Source organism: Globicephala melas, chromosome 12, assembly GCF_963455315.2.
Source record: "Globicephala melas chromosome 12, mGloMel1.2, whole genome shotgun sequence".
Lineage (NCBI taxonomy): Eukaryota > Metazoa > Chordata > Mammalia > Artiodactyla > Delphinidae > Globicephala > Globicephala melas.
Genome location: NC_083325.1, coordinates 54855539 through 54876330, shown reverse-complemented (window position 1 = coordinate 54876330; position 20792 = coordinate 54855539). Strand labels below are relative to the sequence as shown.

At 36.2% G+C, this 20792-nt stretch overlaps 1 protein-coding gene across 1 annotated transcript in view; it reads right to left on the bottom strand.

Moving 5' to 3' along the window:
- LRPPRC (leucine rich pentatricopeptide repeat containing) overlaps nucleotides 1–20792 on the bottom strand; it is a 106209-nt gene that overhangs the window by 17711 nt on the left and 67706 nt on the right. The window contains exons 26-30 of the mRNA XM_030857794.2: nucleotides 16897–16965; nucleotides 16004–16094; nucleotides 8515–8657; nucleotides 8269–8374; nucleotides 4515–4641 (exon numbers count right to left, since the gene is read on the bottom strand). Of these exons, the coding sequence (XP_030713654.2) occupies nucleotides 4515–4641; nucleotides 8269–8374; nucleotides 8515–8657; nucleotides 16004–16094; nucleotides 16897–16965 (536 nt within the window). The remainder of the gene's footprint in view (nucleotides 1–4514; nucleotides 4642–8268; nucleotides 8375–8514; nucleotides 8658–16003; nucleotides 16095–16896; nucleotides 16966–20792) is intronic.

Sequence of the window (20792 nt, the reverse complement as noted above, 5' to 3'; positions counted from 1 at the left end):
CTGTCAAAGCTCTTAAGTCAAAAACTCATACATGAGACTATAAACTGCAGAAAATAAAGGATTTACTTTCTCAATCTTTAGCATGATTAAATAAACAAGCAGACACTATTAAAATTAAGCTCATTTCTTATGCCAACATTATTACATGTATTATACCATATTTACTTGAAAATATTACCTAAAATTCATTAAAACCGTAAGGTAACAAAACTTCTGACATCACACTTGATTGTCAAACCTTTTGAAAATCTCAAAACACAGAACATTTTTCTTTTAATAATCTCTTGCTATCTCAAGGTGTGTATTCAATATATATTTGAAAGTGAGGATAAATAGGAAGAAAACTCTCCCCAGTTCTATTACATGCTGAACATATATTACACATGTAGAAACTGACCAATCACAACCAAAATATATTCCAAACTGGTAAAGGGAGAAAAACTACAGAAGGTACTGGTGATTCTGCAGTGTACTCATTCATACAATAAAATAAGAGCAGTTTACTTCTGAATCATAATTTTGATCTTTCCTTTTGGAAAAAAATCTAGTACAGAGATGCCAAATCAAACTTCCTTGTGATAATGAGAATATTCTTTACCCATGCTGTCCAATAGGGTAGCCACCAGCTACATGTGGCTACCTGGCTACTGTGATGGAGGAATGGAAACCTTAATTATATTTAATTTTAATAATTTAAATTTAAGTGGGCACTTATGGCTAGTGGCTACTGGACTGGACAGCACAGAATTCCAGACATTTTCTTTTCTTTTTTAGAACTGCTAAAATAAAGGAAAAAAAAATTGCAGAGTGAAGGGGTATCAATCTTTTAACTTACAATCAACTGCAAAAATTACTCTGTCTTAACCAAAAAAGATAGTATCACATGGAAAGGTTCATATTAGAGATTTCAGAGCTATGACTGGTCTATGGATTGTACTTATATAACACGCACATAGGACATTAGGCAGTGATTAGAATTTATCTTACTTTGGAAAACAAAAACTGGCCAATCCAGTAAAAACCATCAGTTATTAATTTAGCATTATTTTTAGACAGAATAAAATAAGAAGCTAGTAGGAACAAGAGAAAATGAAGTGCTATTCTTGAAAGATAAAGCAGAGCTAATCACCACATGATTCTCAAATTTCCTAAGAATAGAGTTCAGTGTTAACAGAGATTTAAAATAACAATTCATAACCATTACTGCTCTATGAATAAGCAGTTCCCCTCCATTGAAAGAATTCACTATACCTAAATTTTTATTTTGAAACACAAGGAAATGTTGAATTCTAACTAAAAATGAAAGAAAGTCATTCTTTTTTTCTTTCAAAAATTTTAAAGGCATGTGTTACTTTTGAGGTTCCATTACTTGTTGGGAAGGTTAAGTAACCTTCTTAAACTGCAGAAATCTCACTAGTAGTCATGTGAATCCGCAATACATTAGAGACAGCAAAGGTACAGCAAAAGCAAAGACTGCATTAGTTCACAGAGAAAACAACTGCTCTTAAGATTGAACAGGTGGCATCATGTAGGTAACTGTAACAGACTGCTATTTATAGAGTATATTTATAGCGTAATAATAGAGTAGTAGTGCCAGAATAATACTGGGGGTACCACCACTTGCTACAGTAGCTCATTTGGTCACACCATATTACAATAAAGATGCCTCTAAAAAAAAAAAGCAACAATTATTTTTCATTCTGATCACTGATGCAGAGCCAGAAGGGGAAGAGATGACCTAGTGGAACACTGGCAACGCTGGAACCAGGAAACAAATCCAGAGAAGTTATACGACATTCCTCCAGTAACAGAGAATTGGAACTCTAACTTCCGCTTCTGAATTCCCAGTCCAGAGTTATTTTCAAAAGTACCCAATGTAGATCTAACCCAAGATACGATTCTTCATAGTCAGATATAACGTTTTATTGGTTCAAAGAAAAGGATGTGCACAGATCCCCAGATTAAGTGCCTCTGGGCATTCTAAAGCTTGGAATCTAGGAATCTCTTTGGGCCCACACAACTACATGGGGAAGGCAGCTACAAAATACTCCTGGAAGATAACACAGGGGAAGATAAAAGTAACCTCAGGAGTACAGAAAGGTTTCATGAACATCTAGAGAGGGAGGGAAGAAAAGAAGATAAACCTACATTTTACAGGTTGTGGACATAAGTGTAAATAGAAGGGCTGTGCTTATAACCATCTTCTAGGTCAACAGCTTTCACACTTGTTTGATCAAGATTCTCAGTCAGACATAGTAAGAAACGATGTTTTATGGTACATACCAGTGCACTGATATACAGATGCACATATAACTGAAAGCAAATGTTCACAAAATATCTCTACTACATGGAATGCTTTGATATTTTCTATTCTATTTAACTAAAAAAGATGTTGATTCTGCCCCACTAAAGAGAGTCCATGATCCACTAACAGGTTATAAATGCAATTTGAAAAACTACTCTAGATCAGGGGTCTCCAGCAAGAGGTATGCACACTGTGTGAATGCTCTAGGGTGAGACAAGAAAATGTTTAAGTTTCTATTTTTAAATCTTATTCTCCAAAAAACTGCTATTTTTGGAGTATGCTCTATAATATACTTACATATCATATACTTACAGTAGTACAGCTCACTGATAATGGTAATGTGGTCAAAATGTTTAAGACGTGATCCTTGACTCACCTGGGGTGTTTAGTAAAATGCAGATTCCTGGGCCCCACACCAGATCAGGTGAGTCAGAACCTTTGGGGTGGGTGGTGGGTTATCTGTTTATGCTACCAGAATGTGAGGCTCACCATTCTAAAACAAGCCCAATTAAAATGAAAGAATTATAATTTGTACTTCTGGGAAGTATTTCAGAGGTCTCTGTGACCAACCTCAGGACTAAAAGACTTGAAAAAGATTTCCTTCTTTGCTTCCATCTCCTCAGTTAATCATACCCAATTCTCAACACAAAATGTTCCTCTCTTTTTTCTGCCACCCTTTCCTCCCAAATCAGTGTTGTTTCAAAACACCTTTGATAATTGTGGACAGTGTTTAGATAATAATTTTCCAAGAAAAGTAACTGCAGGAAAAAACCTGCACCTCTTGGATGACTTCAATGGTTATAGATGACAGGATGCTGTTCAATGTCACATTTTCCAAGTCACTAATTGAGGATGTACTGAGTATTCCAGAGAGAGATAATTTAATTAGCAACTGAGTAAAAACACAAATGAGACACAATGCATTAAAAACCTGAACTTAAAAGTCTCAGTGTGACCATCCTATATCAAGACATAGAAGTGATTCAAGATCATAGATATATATGGTATATGTGTGTATCCATACATATATAGTACTTATATGTATATATATGAATTATATATACTCTGTGTGTGTGTATATGTCAACAGATACAGATATATTTCCACAGACAAGTACAGTCATACACAACGTATTTTTCAAAATGTACTGAAACATAAACAGTAAACACGGCCCTATGGTGCATAACTTTAACATAACACTAATATTAACGCCAGGTTTCCCAGTGAATTCCAAGAATGGCAAACATCCATTTTCTATTCAGGATTCTAATATTCCAAAAGTGCTGCGACTTAAAAATTTTGAAGGCCAAAAGTTAGCCAGGAGAGATTATTTCAAAACTTACAATATACTAGGAAAAGGTTGACCTTTGCCATTGAAAATAAAGCTATTGACTCATCAACAGGACAGGTGTACCTTCCAGAGCAGGTGACCTTGATCTTCTCCTTTCTAGGCCCTTTCTGATTAATTACTTAACTTTGAAGGTAACTCCTTGGGGATAAGACAACAGAGTCAGTTAACTGACACAACACCAGGGAAGAAAACTGTATTCTCGTTCTGATTAACAAAGTATTTTACTCTAGGGAACTAGCCAGAGACAAAACCACTACCGCCACTAACACCAATACCACTAAACAGATTACAAAACAAGAAGGGGAAAGAGAAAAGGTATTTAAAATGTGTTGAGTACCATATATTTTCTCTACTTCACTCTATCTCCTTCAATAGCTAGAAGAAATCATTAATGTAAGACTTATTATCATCTACTCATTATACAGAAGAAAAACTGAGGCTCAGAGATAGGAGGAAATTTTCCCACGAGCTTTCAAGTAAGATTCAAACCCTTGCCTAAGTTCAAAGCCCTTGATGTCTTCATGTATCAGGCTGCTTCCATCATAAAAGGTACACAGATCGAGTTGCTGAACAAGAAACAGAATATGATTTAAAAAACTACTTTTCTATATATGAATAGAATACATGAGTTGTGACGTTACATAAGGTAAAATAAAATATACTGCAGTGTGCAGGGCTAATAAAAGTTATATTTTTTGTAGGTTAAAAACCCCCATAAAATTAGAAAAACATTTCATATAATTTTTGTGACTAGTTGAAGACAATTAAGCAACTGCTACTACAATATATCAGAAAAATCCTAATGATAGTTGATATTTGTTTTTAAGTGTGAGGTTTAATAGATGAACTAATACTTACAAATCTTTCACTTGCACTGCTTGTGTAGGATTATCCTTCATCAACAGTAAGTTTATAAGACTGGCATAAGTTTCACTATTGAACACAACGTTTTGCTTTTTTGCTTTCAGGAAAATATTAAATGCATCTATGAAGGAAAAAAACAACAAAAAATGAGATGACATTATTCTGAAATGGCAAAAAAGGAGGGGGAAAAGCCCTAAAACAAAGCCCGAAACCCCCATATTTCTGCTTCTTTTAATACTCACTCACTATACCACTCTACAGAGACACACACACTGACCAAGCAAGCAGATGTTATCACTCTTCTAATCTTTAAAAAACAAAGTGACAGTTATGAAAACTACTACTTAATCCAAATGGATGGTACCAGAAAGGGCTTCGTTTTAAAATTATTTTTCATACTAGCTCTCTAAAGTCAATAAATTATTTTCATGCCAATAAAAACGAAAAAGAGCTCTTCTGAATTTGTTTATCAAAAGATGATCCCAGTTTCCAGTTTCAAAATAAATTGCAAAATGTGTGTTAAAGTCCAAATAAACCAGGGGTATAATTTAGATTGAGGGGAGCAAAAGATTCACTTTAAAGCGATCTTGAATCTGTAAGTGGGTGGTTCCTGCGGTTAAGATTCCAACACAACAGCATTACAGTGAGTATAGCCTGTAATGCTAAAATTAGGAGATCAAATTATTTGGCTACGACAGGACTTATACAAAAACATACAATTTTCAAATATACAGATATCTAACAAGTAAACTAAGCAACATTTGTTTGACTGATTAACAGTTTTATTTCACTTGTTCACAATAACTGTCAGTGAATGAAAAGATGTTACCAAAAGAGAAGTAACTACACTTTTCAGTCACTTACTTTTCTGAAATAAAATTGCCTGGCTATAAACATCCAACTGAAACTACAATCCACACTCTGGTGTGTATAAACACATCACAATAAAGAAGGGGCATAACTGAACTATCACATAAGAACTTTTATGGATATAAAGCTCCATGTAAAGAAATACAGAACACACAAATAGGAATGAACATGATATTAACGCTCAGAAGAACATTCTGAGCTACTTTGGAGGTTTCTAAACAAGCAGAAATTATGCTTGTGTTTACATTACAAGTTAGGGGAGTTTGAATTAGCCCTTCAATTAAACTGAAGTGACAATATCAAAAACTTAGTTAACTTTCAAGCTAAATTCAGAGAAACAAGAGAAAAAGGTTATGATCTTAATATTTGTATGTTAACTAAGAAAAGACAGAATCTATCATTCAGTACATAATGCATATATTTTCCTTTTAATAGAGCTTAGACGTTATGATGTACTGCAACTATTGGCTACATCCCAACAAGCGTATATAATAGTTCACTACTTTGCTGAATGAAAATACACAGTAAGTACAATTTGAATATTTAAGGTAACAAAATAATCTAGAAAAGCTTACTAGTGGTTTTCTAAAACTGTAGTCTTGAATTCAATTTTCAAAATATTCATATTTTGCCAAGCATTCAATTCTGAGATATACACAAAAGTAACTCAAACCTCTGCAGAATTAACAGAATGAAACCAACTAGATAAATGTAAATTGTATATTGAAACTAGAAGAGGGGACTTCCCTGGTGGCACAGTGGTTAACAATCCGCCTGCCAAGGCAGGGGACATGGGTTCGAGCCCTGTTCCAGGAAGATCCCACATGCCACAGAGCAACTAAGCCTGTGCACCACTACTGAGCCTGCGCTCTAGAGCCCACGAGCCACAACTACTGAAGCCCGCGTGCCTAGAGCCCATGCTCTTGCAAGAAGAGAAGCCACTGCAATGAGAAGCCTGTGCACCGCGACAAAGAGTAGTCCCCGCTCGCCGCAAATAAAACCAGCGCGCAGCAATGAAGACCCAACACAGCCAAAAAAATAAATTAAATAAATTTATTTTTTTTTTAAATTAAAAAAAAACTAGAATAGGGGTATATCTTTACATTTATAATATACACTGCATTACATTTAGTTAGCTGGTTAAAATGTTTTTACTTAAATAAAAACAACAATTAAAAAAAGGCAATATATGGAGCTTTGGAATCTTTAAACAGGAAGTATACACTAACCTTACATTCATTTCAATCAAATCAAAATTCCATTAGAATATTTAAATAGCATTGATAATAATGAACTTTATATTTAGGTTTAAGAGATACATGGTGAAAGACTCAAGGATATATAGACTGAATATGCAACAAAGGAAAATGACTCAGAAAGAATAAAGTTACTCTGCAGTATTAAGCAAGCTTAAGAGCTTAACTTAATTCCTCCTTCAGACACTTTATGTCAGTGTCACAAAATTTCTAGTTAAGAAATTAAAGGGTTCGGACTTCCCTGGTGGCGCAGTGGTTAAGAATCTGCCTGCCAATGCAGGGGACACGGGTTCGATCCCTGGTCCAGGAAAATCCCATATGCCACAGAGCAACTAAGCCCGTGTGCCACAACTACTGAGCCTGTGCTCTAGAGCTGGCGAGCCACAACTACTGAGCCCACGTGCCACAACTACTGAAGCTCACACACCTAGAGCCCGTGCTCTGCAACAAGAGAAGCCACCGCAACGAGAAGCCCGCGTGCCACAACAAAGAGTAGCCCCCGCTTGCCGCAACTAGAGAAAAGCCAGTGCGCACCAGAGAAGACCCAGCGCAGCCAGAAATAAATAAATAAATAAAATTAAATTAAAAGTACAATATTAAAAAAAAGAAATTAAAAGGTTCTATAAATTTCTAAATTGATGACTTCCTACTGAAGGGAGCTCAAAACTGTCAATACTAAAATGAAAAGAAAATCTGCTGCATAATGGTTAAATTATCATAAAGCATACTTGAAAATGTACACAAAAACTGGAGGAGTTAAAGGTAACAGTAGCATTCTATGAAGAAAAATCAACAAAAATGAAGGAAACAAAAGTAATATATGATCTGGGGAGAGTACAACGAAGTCTAAATGAAAACATCTAGAATGTGATAGGCAAGCTTGTATCAGAGGGCTCAAGATGGTCAAAGAAATTTTAAAGTAGTCACAATAGAGGTAGGCATACCTTCAGGTAAGTTTACCGCTGAAGAAAGGGAAGAAACGCAAGAAACAGGGCTCATGACCTGCCTTCAACCTCAAGATACAGCTTAACACACACTAGTATGATGGTTAATGCCCTAATCATTTTTTGCTTTCACGTAAAAATATGTAACAAATACACTTGCCAAAAAATTAATGATAATGCTATTTTCAAAGTGTAATTTTTGAAAAATGCACTGTTTCAGTTTTTATTATGAAAAATTTCAAATGTACAGAAAAATATAAAGAATAGTATAATAACCCCCTCCACGTACCCATCACCTACACCTAATAATTAACATTTTGCCAGATTTGTTTAACCATTTTTTTATGGCTTAAGTACTTTAAAATAAATTACAGAAATCTTGATTTTTTTCCCCATTTCTCAATACTTCATTATAGATCTCAAAATTTAAGGACATTTTCCTATAAATCATAATGCTGTTATCGTATCTAATAAAATGAGTGATTCCTTAATGACCCACTACTCAGTCGATATTTAAATTTTCCCAATTGTCCCAAAATGTCTTTGTTAACTTAAAAAATGAAAGAAAATAATTAATATATACAATTTAAGTTCCATCTCTACCCGAGATCACTAATGATTTGCTGGGCTTAGATCCCATGTTGCTATCAGAAAGAAGACCCCAGTGTACACGTTTACCTTTGTCTTTCTTCCTGTGGCAGGCATTCAATAGCTCTTTCTGGAGACTAACTTCTACAGGTGAGGGTGATGAAGTCAGGGAATGTTTTTCATCCTCATACCACAACTTAAAAATAAAATTATTCAATTAAACAAAAAGTGGTAAACACAACAGTGACCTTTTCATTGTAAAGCTGGGCTAATCTATAACCTAAAGTTATAGACAAACAACAAAATCTGTTATGCTTACAGTTAAAAACAAATTACCTCAGGTACGTCAAATGGAACCTCTTGGTTACTGTTCCTAAGGATTTCCGCTAATAACCTTAATGTCCTTCCACGAGGAATAATATTTTCTTCTTGCATTTTATTCCAGACAGCATCAGCTCTTTGCCAGTCACCATTCACTTCTGTAAAAATAAGCAGAAATTAATGAACGTACTCAATAGAATTCATGACAATATTTAGAACTATTTTTATTTGATGCTGAAGGAAGTATTCCAAACATTGCCTCCAGGGAAAGGACCAGGGTGATTGTGGACCAAAGGTAAGAAGACTTCTTTCTGTATACCTTTTTGTATCTTTTGAATTTTAAACCATAGAAATTACTTACCTATTAAAAAATAGAAAAAAAATCCACACTTTATTAAGAACTTTGAAAATCATGTTGACACAAAGTTTACCTTTTTAAAGTAACTGAGAAATTGCCCACTGTTAAAATCAAAATCAGAAACAGGTAACAATTCAACTATGACCAGTAGACTTTGGAAAGACGATGGGATACACATATACAGTACAGTACACAGCTGAAGGTCTAAAATGATTGAAAGTGTGCAAATGTATGATTTTTGTCAAAAGTGACAAATCAACAAACCTTTTTCCCTTAGTTAAGTAGGGAGAATTCTGTCTCTTCTGTCAACTTGAAGAATTTCTATGTCAGTGTGTAATAGATTTCTGATAATGCCCTCAGACTAAGTAAGATCACAGGAAGTTTACTGGAAAGAAATAGGCAGCTTCCTTCATAATGAAATATCTAGTTCCTTCTATGTGGTAACCTAGTCTTCACAAATAGCAAAGACTTAAGAATCAAGAACTTATTTTTAAACATTCTAACGGGTTTTGAAAAAAGAAAAGATCAAGCCATTTCTGCTTGTGAAAAACTAGAGCAAAATACGAAAAATGTCTTATGACAATAAATTCAATATACCTATTAGGCACAAAGAAGTACTGTTTTAAATGTGGCCTTTTTAAAAAAATTTGCTAATATGAATAAGGAATATCTTAATGGTGTATGGTCAACTCCAGGAAGAGGGTGTGTTTCAGGACACAAATGTTCCAGAAAACATGAGTAGATTTGTTTCTCAAAAATACCAAAATACTAAAACACATGGAATTTTCCTAGATTTCCCTCCCACCCTAAAACTGAAAAGCTAAGCTTTTTGATAACTGACTCCTGGCAGTAAAAAACTCAAAGAACAAAAACAAAACACATTCACACTCCATCAGAAACCTGCAATAAAGAAAAAGATAACAAGCAGAGTATTTCCCAGGGGTCATACAAAGATTGCAGCCCAAACTTTCATAAGGAATATGCTGAAAGGTGGCCCAAACAGTAGAAATTAACCTAAAGTTCAGAGTGATTTTATACATACTCTGACAATAAAAATCAGCCTAATATAAAACCCTTATTAAATTTACAATCAATTTTCAAAGCAAGACTCTCATAAGATAATTATGCCTTTCCTTCATTAAAATGTTCTCATGTAATGTAAAATTCAAGAGTAATTTTTCAAGTACGTTAATGTATAAAACTTTATACATAAAGGTTATCAAATACACTTTAGTTTATTTGATTAAATAAATTAAAAACAAAAACCCAAGCCCCCAAATCTGTAATTCTGTAGAAGGAGAAAGGGGAACCACTTTTGTTCTGTGCCAAAGAGTACTATGGACTGTGGGGGACACAGGGAAGATTTCCAAGCGCTGGGAACAGCCCTGCTAAGGTGTTTTTTAAAGAGATTAACTTTTAAGCTAACATAACTATTATGTTATGTGAAGAGGTGGATGAGGTACAACTCTGCCTTCAGACTGAAAGAACTCTGGGAAGGTAATTCTTTTTAAAAAAGCACAAACTATATGAAAAGCTTCTACTTTGGGAGGACAAGATATAACAGAGATGCACCTATTCAAATGGACTAGCAGCTTGTAACAAGAAAATTTTTTCAAAATACAGGTGAGAACTAGACAGTGCATACAGCATAAAACAACTGAGATATAGACACTTTTTTTTTTTGAAAAAAAAATCTTGGAAATGTACCTGGATCACAGAATACATAACAAAAATTTGAGGCAATCAAACTAGTCAGTGCCAAAATCTGCAGCCGTGCTCTCACGAAGGCACAGAAGGGCCATGCCTTTCTTTCACAGTATCCCTCTGGGGCTTAAAATTCCTTCAACCAAGACAACAACAATCATACTTGTTATTTGAAGAATCAAACAGCCACAAACCTGGGCTGTGACCAGGGAATGGACACTCCCTCAATAATTCCATCACTTTCCTGGAACTCACCGTGTCCTCTTTAAAGAACAAGAGCGCTGACTACTAAATGATTTGAGAACTCTTAAGCTATAAAACCAAAGATTTTTGACACTATCAGTGAATTTTACAGGAACAGACATAGTTATGGGGCTTCATTTATGGCTATCTGACCAGTGTGTAACAACAGCTGGCACTTCACATGGGGTTTCTATGGTATTTAAACTAAGAGATGAAGATTTCTAGAGATCAGGATTTTAATTACAAAGCTGATAAATTTTTACATATTACTGATAGGATGGGGCAATTTCTAAATTCCCCATGTGTCAATCACCTGATAATGGTCTCTAAATATCATTCCCCTCTAAAATAAGGACTCCAGGTTTGGGACAGGAATTATGCCACGTAAGCCTGGATGGTCTTGTTTGGCCTGAAAATAAGGACCTCTCAAAGACTAATGGGGTTATGACCCAGCAATCCCACTACTCGGCATATACCCTGAGAAAACCATAATTCAAAGAGTCATGCACCACAATGTTCATTGAAGCACTATTTACAATAGCCAGGATATGGAAGGAACTTAAGTGTCCATCGACAGATGAATGGATAAAGAAGATGGGGCACATATATACAATGGAATATTACTCAGCCATAAAAAGAAACGAAATGGAGTTATTTATAGTGAGGTGGATGGACCTAGAGTCGGTCATACAGAGTGAAGTAAATCAGAAAGAGAAAAACAAATACTGCATGCTAACAGATATATATGGAATCTAAAAAAAAAAGGTTCTGAAGAACCTAGGGGCAGGACAGGAATAAAGACGCAGACGTAGAGAATGGACTTGAGGAGATGGGGAGGGGGAAGGGTAAGCTGGGACAAAATGAGAGAGTGGCAGTGACATATATACACTACCAGATGTAAAATAGATAGCTAGTGGGAAGCAGCTGCATAGCACAGGGAGATCAGCTCTGTGCTTTGTGACCACCTAGAAGGGTTGGGATAGGGAGGGTGGGAGGGAGACGCAAGAGGGAGGGGATATGGGGATATATGTATACGTATAGCTGATTCACTTTGTTATACAGCTAACACAACAAAGTAAAGCAATTATACTCCAATAAAGATGTTAAAAAAAAATTTTTTTTAAAAAAAAGGTATTTCGGGCTTCCCTGGTGGCGCAGTGGTTGAGAGTCCGCCTGCTGATGCAGGGGACACAGGTTCGTGCCCTGGTCCAGGAAGATCCCACATGCCGCGGAGCGGCTGGGCCCGTGAGCCATGGCCGCTGAGCCTGTGTGTCAGGAGCCTGTGCTCCGCAACGGGAGAGGCCACAACAGTGAGAGGCCCGCCTACCGCAAAAAAAAAAAAAAAAAAGGTATTTCAGGAAAAAAAACACAACAAACTAATGAGGTGTGTCAAATGACACAGGAGCTGATGCGACGGGGTTCCCAGTGGCCAAAGATGGGACAATTTGAGCACCCAAAAGAATAATGGCTGCGACAAACTGAAAAACAAATATACAAAAAAAAATTAATAAACTCATTAAAAAAAATTTTAATGATCAACTTAGGAGGTTCCAGGGACACCAGCACTTGAAGCTGGTAATTAAAGGGAGAAAAGGCAGGGCTTCTCAGTAGCGCAGTGGTTGAGAATCCGCCTGCCAATGCAGGTGACACGGGTTCGAGACCTGGTCCAGGAAGATCCCACGTGCCACCGAGCAACTAAGCCCGTGCGCCACAACTACTGAGCCTGCACTCTAGAGAGCCCGTGCGCCTAGAGTCCGTGCTCCACAACAAGAGGAGCCACCGCAATGAGAAGCCCACACACTGCAACGAAGAGTAGCCCCCGCTCGCCACAACTAGAGAAAAGCCCGCGCACAGCAAAGACCCAACACAGTCATCAATAAATAAATTAAAAGAAAAAAGAGGAGAAAAAGCAAGTATATATCTTTTCCTGTGAATTTATTTCATAATAATTTTTAAAAAGCCACAGAACACAGAGCATGAAACATGTAGAGCATTAAACAATCAAAATAATAGGTGTATATGTAAAAAAAATACATGGATAGAAATGTGGAGAGAATTAATTGGAAGGATGGACACTGACAAGTGAACTCTAAGGTGTGGACGCACAATGACATTTCCAAATTTTGCTCTGTACACTACTGTACTGCTTGAATCTTCAGTAATTTAGAATATATTCATGTTGTATTTGTATAATACTGGAGGGGGGGAAAAGACCACACAGTGTAAAAAGAAATGTCAGTGGTCATAAGTACCTGAAGAAAATAGCACATAAATAACTTCTTAGGATAAATGCTCAGGTTTTAAATGTTGGGGTTTTAAAAACAGATTCAAAGAATTTTTATTACAAAATTATGAATGTAAGACAGCTTTAGTTTTGGCTAGAGTACTGTATGTATACAAAGAATAAACTATCTTTACTTTGTATATGTGAAGAAACTGAAGTGTTTCAAATATAAGAAAATGGTTAAGAAGGTGAAAATACTGTCATTTAGAAATAAAATATTCCTTATAGTATTGTCATTTAGAAATAATAGTACATATGCAGGTGAGGGAGTTGTTTCATTCATGTAATGTTTAGGAACTAATTTTACAAGACTATCACAATGAAAGGTCAAAATGTATTAGAAAGGATAGAACTGAAGTTTGAATTACGGCTGATTCTTGTAACAGACCACCTATGAACATCATATTATATGGAACAAGTAGAAAATGAAAACAGGTTTAGGTCAGCTAGTATTTAAAGGGATGAAAAGAGTTATATTTACTATTCCTTAATCTAGATTATAGTCATATGGATGCTGCTGTCATAAACCATGGAGCAATGTATCTTTGTCTTGTGCATGTTTCTGTAGTATGTTGTAACTCACAACAAAATAAGTGTGTATACCTGTGTGAAAGGTACTGTTTTAAAATAAACAAGCAAAACTGCTCTTTAACAAATAAACCCAAATAATTAAATGAACTCCTTTCAAGGGTGAAAATTACATCATGAAAAAGAATGAGCTCATAAAAAATTCCAATAGGTGAAACAAATCATTTTCTCAGAAATCCACAATCTAAAACATGGATTTTTTTCATGTGTTACAGGGCCACATTTCATATGTCATTCCATACTGTATGTTCCTTTTCAAATAAATTGAGTCCACAGTGCTTTATTTAACATATTTAAGTAGTGGTCCAAGTCAGAGGGCAACACAGAGGGGGCCAGGTCTCAGGAGGAGAAACCTTGCTTTTTCTTCAGAAAGGGAAGGATCAGGGTTATCACAACCACATTATTGATTTATAGCCGTATAGAAGTTGGGAAGTAAACAAACTGGGTTAAAAAGTATACTTCCCTATAATGATTCCTCCAGCTTCCAGTTCCATGAGAGGCCACCCTCATGTTACCTCAGCCTCAGAGGCTCCTCAGCTAAGGAGAGGAGAGCGCCTCAGACTATTGGCTCAAATACAGAGCTGGAAGCAGGGTGTCCATCAGAACAGATAGAGGGGATTAAAGAAAAGAAAAGGGTAATAAACCTCAGAGTTTATTTATAAGAGTTCCTGCTTATCCCTAAAGGAAATTTTAAGATGAACTTCAAAGTTGTTTTTTCTTTTCTTTCTTTTTAAAAAAGCAACAGCAAAAGGTCATCTGCAGAGGAGAAGGAAGTCCGTAAGGCTGGCTGCCTCTCATCCTTCCCTGGACTACCGCTGTACCTCATGCATCCTTACAGCTGTTCTTTCACCCCAAGGTATTCTCAGTGTTGGTTCAGGTCTAACTCTTCTGAAGAGCACTACCTTTCTATCTGCAGTGCCTACCTCAACGGCTAGCACAGTAAGGGCTTCAGAGTATTTCTGAACGAAAGTTTATATAGCCTTCTTATGGGGATGATTTTAAAGGCTGAGATTCATCTGGACATATAAGTTTAGTATTTTTTTTTTAGTTTGCATAAAATTAGAATTTAAGCAAGAAACAGTTCTTCAAAAGTAAGAAAAAGCAGGGGAAGGAGGGAGAATCAGCACTCAAATACAGGTTATAATCCACTAATTAAGGACTAAATACCTAAAACCTAAGTTTTTAAATTCTATACATTCAACAACAGCCTGAGCATTGTGTGCCAGAATCTGATCATATTCAAGCCAAAGTTTTAAGAATTACGTTGTGGTATGTCAATGCAACCAACAAATGAAATGTAAATTTTACAGCAAGTCTTATTTTACATACACCATCAAGATGTAAGACAAAGCTTCCAATGACAATAAACCCAAGTTCAAAAAGACAAATAAAATCACCTTATTCATTGCTGTCTGTGTTTGGTGAAGGAAAACTTCCCAAAAGAAAAAGAGAAGAAGAAATCTAGATCAAATATCTATGAAGAAAAAGAAAGAAGGAAAGGAAGGAAGAAAGGTCACTGACTATTCTAAGTATTGTTCCTCTCTACCCAAATACCCTAAGAGACTGCACAGTCCTAGAGTAAGTACTGTTTGACAATAGAGGTCAAACGTTTCAGAAAAGTTCATCACTTTTAACCCTTAATAAAAACACAAATTCAGCCTAGGGAAACAATTAAGGGTGTTAACGAAGATTAGATGCAAAGATGACTAATGCAGTGTTATTTTATAATATGGAAAACTGAAATCTATTCACTTGTCTAGCAGTAGGAGACTGGCTAAGTAAATTCTAGTATATCTGTTCAATGTAGCCATTTGTAGGTGAAAAAATGTAGAAAAACATTTTTAATATAGAACTGAGTCAAAACTATATTATAATACAATCACATTTTAAAAAGTAATTGTTCAGCAATGAGTTTGTACATCAATATGCATTTTTCTGGAAAAAGATCTATATACATGAACATGTCAATGATTACTTATTCATAGAAGTGACTAATAAATCTACTAAAGAAATTAAATTAAAAGAAAACAAAGAATAGTCTCTCCTCAAAAGCTCCTATTAAATTCTGTGTCTCTGATGAAGATTTTTCTCACCTTCTCATTATTGCAGCAAGAACGTCAGAAATTATGAAGATTGTAGGGTGTCTAGTGATACAATATAACATTTTGTGAGAAAATTCAATCTGGCCTCTACGTGAGCCTCTGTTTAAGACTCCACATTTGACAACCCCTAGAGCTTCCTCACAGCCTGATATTCCTTTCTGGCCACTGCCTTCCATAGAATAAATGTCTCAAAATGAAAACACGAGGAATAGTCAGCTTACTTACTGTATAGTTTTAGCAGACTGTAGTATAGCTGGTCTCTATCACACTCAAATAGCTTCTGTGTCAGCTCCACTAATTTCTCTAGAGTTTCAACCTTAAAAATAAGATTAACAGATGGATCTAGATTGTGTAAAGGACATTTTATAGTTGACAAATCACAGTTGAATAATCCTTCAAATTAACTTTACCCAAAGGGCAGATTAACTTCACTTCAAAAGTTAAAGGACTGAGCACAACTTCGTAAATGTACTTAATGCCACTAAACTGTACACTTAAAAATAGCTAAAATGATAAACTTGATGTTATATGTATTTTATCATATTTTTTTTAAATGTTAAGTTAAAGAGCTAAAGGACACTTTGGAGTCAATAACACACATGAATAATTATCTAGTTGAGGGAACCTCCACAAAGGAGTATTCTGTAGAATTCAAAGATATTTAGGGTGGAGGACTCAGTAAGTATATCTATATTTGTTCATAGGAATATTCCTCCACGCAAACTTTAAACTCCTCTTTCCCTGTGGCTTTTTCTTGGCAGGATGTGAACAGATATCTGTGCTGGAGTAGAGGTAAAGTAGAAACTCCAATGGGCTCCCATCAAGTGACTCCTCTGGTCACTAACGACTGAAGCAGATTTAAATTGCCAAAGAAACAACATTAGCTTGCTCAAACCAACAAGTAGAATGAAGCAAGCTAAAATCTTCAGAGCCAAAGTTAAAATTTTTAGGGATTCCACTGGACCTCAGAAACCAGAATTAAGCTATTGCTTATTTGGAAAACAACCAAGATAAGCAATGCTGCATCACCTGAACTCCCCAAACGCTCACAGGACATGTAGGACACTTGCTTTCTACTCACAGTTTTAGGTGAGTGAGACCAGAAATTAAACACAAACCTGATTACTTGCAATACATCTATCACAAAACCACTGAAGTCTTGTGGGCCGAGCTCTAATGCCTGGAGTCTGTAAAATAAAATAATCATACAGCACACAGGTAAGGCTTTAGCTAAATGTTAATTTTCCCTCAAAGACAAATAGTTTTCCTTCTAATGACCCTGCTTCCTCCCTGCCAAACGTATATACTAAAAGAAACCTATAACTTAATCCCACAGTTATCAAAGACCTTTAGGATTAGAACAACCTATACTTAACCAGTGTCTAGAAGATTCGGGTTATTTCAAAACGTTACTTTGTAGGTCAATTTTCATTCCATAAATCTTTAATTATTAAAAATGGCTAAGCTTTCTGTAGCTCAAAAAGAAACCTTGAAATGATGGACTAAAAAACTCCAAAATATGTCAAATTAAACACACACACACAACTTCAGAGATCCCAATAGATTCAGGAAGCAAAAACTATTAATATGTTACGTTGACTTATTAACAATTGTCACAATGATAAAACCAATGGCTTTTAAAGAAACATGCTTTGTAAAAATCAGTGATAAAAGTATTCTGATTACCACACATTTGCCTAGTATCTAAAACTAAACGTTTAAAGAGCTAAGTACTAAAAACAAGCTAAGTACTTAAAATTAGTTCATAGTCTTAGTTTATTTCAGTAATTGAGATGTGTGTTATAGCCTCAATTAGGAATTACTAAGGTTTAGTCAATAACTCTGGCTTCAAAACAATTACTTTACAATTTTGGATACTGAAATAAAAGACAAACCACTTCACATATAATTCCAAGGATCTGTCACTCTACTTCCAGTATTTTCATCATCTGTAATAGGGCTTCCCTATTAAATACTACATTTCCCAGCATTATGATAAGAAAACAACATACTCATTACCCTGGCTGCTCCAGTCCAGAGGACGTACATTTACTGCTTTCTCCACTCAGTTTTGTGGACGACACCAGGCAACCCTCACATCTGATCTCTTATTTATAAGTCCTCATTACCTCATTACTTTTTTTTTTTTTTGGTGGTACGCGGGCCTCTCACTGTTGTGGCCTCTCCCGTTGCGGAGCACGGGCTCCGGACGCGCAGGCTCAGCGGCCATGGCTCACGGGTCCAGCCGCTCCGCGGCATGTGGGATCTTCCCGGACTCGAGCACGAACCCGTGTCCCCTGCATCGGCAGGCGGACTCTCAACCACTGTGCCACCAGGGAAGCCCCCTAATTACTTTTTATTTCTTAAAAATAGTATTGTAGGGACTTCCCTGGTGGTGCAGTGGTTAAGAATCCGCCTGCTAATGCACGGGACATGGGTTTGAGCCCTGGTCCAGGAAGATCCCACATGCCGCGGAGCAACTAGGCCCGTGCACCACAACTACTGAGGCTGCGCTCTAGAGCCCGCACACCACAACTACTGAGCCCGCATGCTATAACTACTGAAGCCTATGCACCTAGAGCCCGTGCTCCGCAACAAGAGAAGCCACCGCAATGAGAAGCCCGCGCACCACAACGAAGAATAGCCCCCACTCGCTGCAACTAGAGAAAGCTTGTGCACAGCAACGAAGACCCAATGCAGTCAAAAATAAATTAAATAAATAAATTTTAAAAAATAGTATTGTACAATGTTAAATTAAAAACTGACACAAGAACTAACATCTCAGAGCTTTGGTAGAATGACAGAAAAATTGGTACAGAAGAAGTTGTATAAGTGTTCTCATTCTAACTGTGCAAGTACCCACATTTTGCGATACACGAAATAAATGCTGAATAAATTAACTGTTGATATATATTCTCAAACATCATTAATATTTACATTTGTACCCAATTTCTACTCAAGGATTTTCTCACATTATCTGTTTTGTTTCACATGCATTACATTGAAAATGAAGCCAACATCAAATGTATACAAAAAGCCCTTGAAAAAATACTAGATAATCCTCTTTAGAACATGGCAAAATGCAAGAGCTACATTCACTTATAACTTTCAATATTATGTCTCATCCAAATGCCAATGATCTGACTAGCACAACTTTTATGGCAAACTCTTCCTTTTTGTGGCTGATTAATCTGCCTGTCACTGGCAGGACAACTGACTTATACGGCAGCTGTGTGCTTCATTCTGAAATTGAGAACTATTTTCAAAAATAAATCTCAATCATCAAAACAACATCTAGGTCAGATTAACTAAATCTCCTAGGCTTCTGTAATAGTCTACATTTCTGGCTTATCTCTTAACATCTTATTGAATTTTAAACATTGCAAATTTAAAGTAAAAATGAAAAATGTAATAAAACATGGAGAAGAATAGAATTTTAATTGGGATGCTAAATGTAACTTATCCAAAACCAGTTACTGCTTAATTAAAACAATGAACTCAACTCTTAATTTTTCCTGTTTTTGTTACATACAATCTATTTAATAGACAGTGACGATAAAGTAATTACTGTAATTAAAAAAAAAAAAAAAGGGACTTCCCTGATGGCGCAGTGGTTAAGAATCCACCTGCCAATGGAGGGGACATGGGTTTGATGCCTGATCCGGGAAGATGCCACATGCCACGGAGCAACTAAGCCCATGCGCCACAACTACTGAAGCCCGTGTGCCCTAGAGCCCGTGCACCGCAACTCCTGAGCCCATGCGCCTAGAGCCCGTGCTCTGCAACAAGAGAAGCCACCGCAATGAGAAGCCTGCGCGCACGGCAATGAAGAGTAGCCACCACTTGCCACAGCTAGAGAAAGCCCACACGCAGCAACGAAGACCCAATGCAGGCAAAAATACAAACAAAGAAACAAATGAAAAAAACACCAAAACCAAAATACAGCATGTTTGTTTCCACCTGGGTTACTGTGCTTCAAAACACTCTTTGTGCAGTTCCAATTCAGTACTAGGTTCACTTGTATAAGAAAAAAAGTAATCCAAAATAAAAAAATAATTTTCATTAATTTCATTATATTACCTTGATGTAAATTTGTTGTTATCATAATAGGCTTCAATGTACACTAGTGAAAATAGGTATCAAGTAATTATTACCTTTAAAGTGAAAACAGATGAAGATTCTTCTACTTCAAACTCTATCTCAAAGGCAATCATTTTAAATTTAACTAAAATAGTGATTTTTACCTGCTCTGAGTTTTCTTACCATTACTGCTAGAAATGGAAAATAGAAAACAAACAACTACTCTGGCTTCATGTCCTTTAGCTGGAGTAGTAGGAGGAAAATCAAGCGCACAAGGTGTATGGGACAAACAAAAACAGCAAGAACGCAACTACTTATCCCCACAGCCAGGAGAGCAAGGAGAAAAAGGGGTATCATGGAATTATTAAACCTTTCAATAATTGTCCTCTTCTGTCAAATCTCCAGAGACAGACTTAAGGACCATGGTCTAGTAAGGAGGAAAATATGTCTGAGCAAGTCAAACTAACAGTTTAACTATCATTAACTAAATATGATCCAGGTATTACAGAAAATACTAAGTAAACTAACTCATGGGAGGGGGTATGAATTTGCATGAGAACTGACATCTCTTGAAATTCTAGGGCTGGAGGGGGAAACTACCTCTAAAATCCCTTCTTTATATATAAGATCCATTCTGGCTTATTAAGGAAGGCAAATTAGGATAAAACCCTGAATTTGATCTATTAAAGAACAAAGGGAAGAGGAACAAAGGTTGGGAGATTGCTGTAATCCAAACTTTTGGTCCTAAAGGCAAAGACATAAAAAGAAGAGTTTTGCCCCCTGAGAAGACAGAAAATTTACTCTGGCTGAAGTGTGATGGAAGGGTAATAGCAGATAAGACGAGAGGGAAAAGTCAAGAAAGAATAAGTTTGGAGAAACGATAAGTTGTTTTGGTGGTTCAGATATTAAGGGTCGAGAGATCATGGAGGTTGTA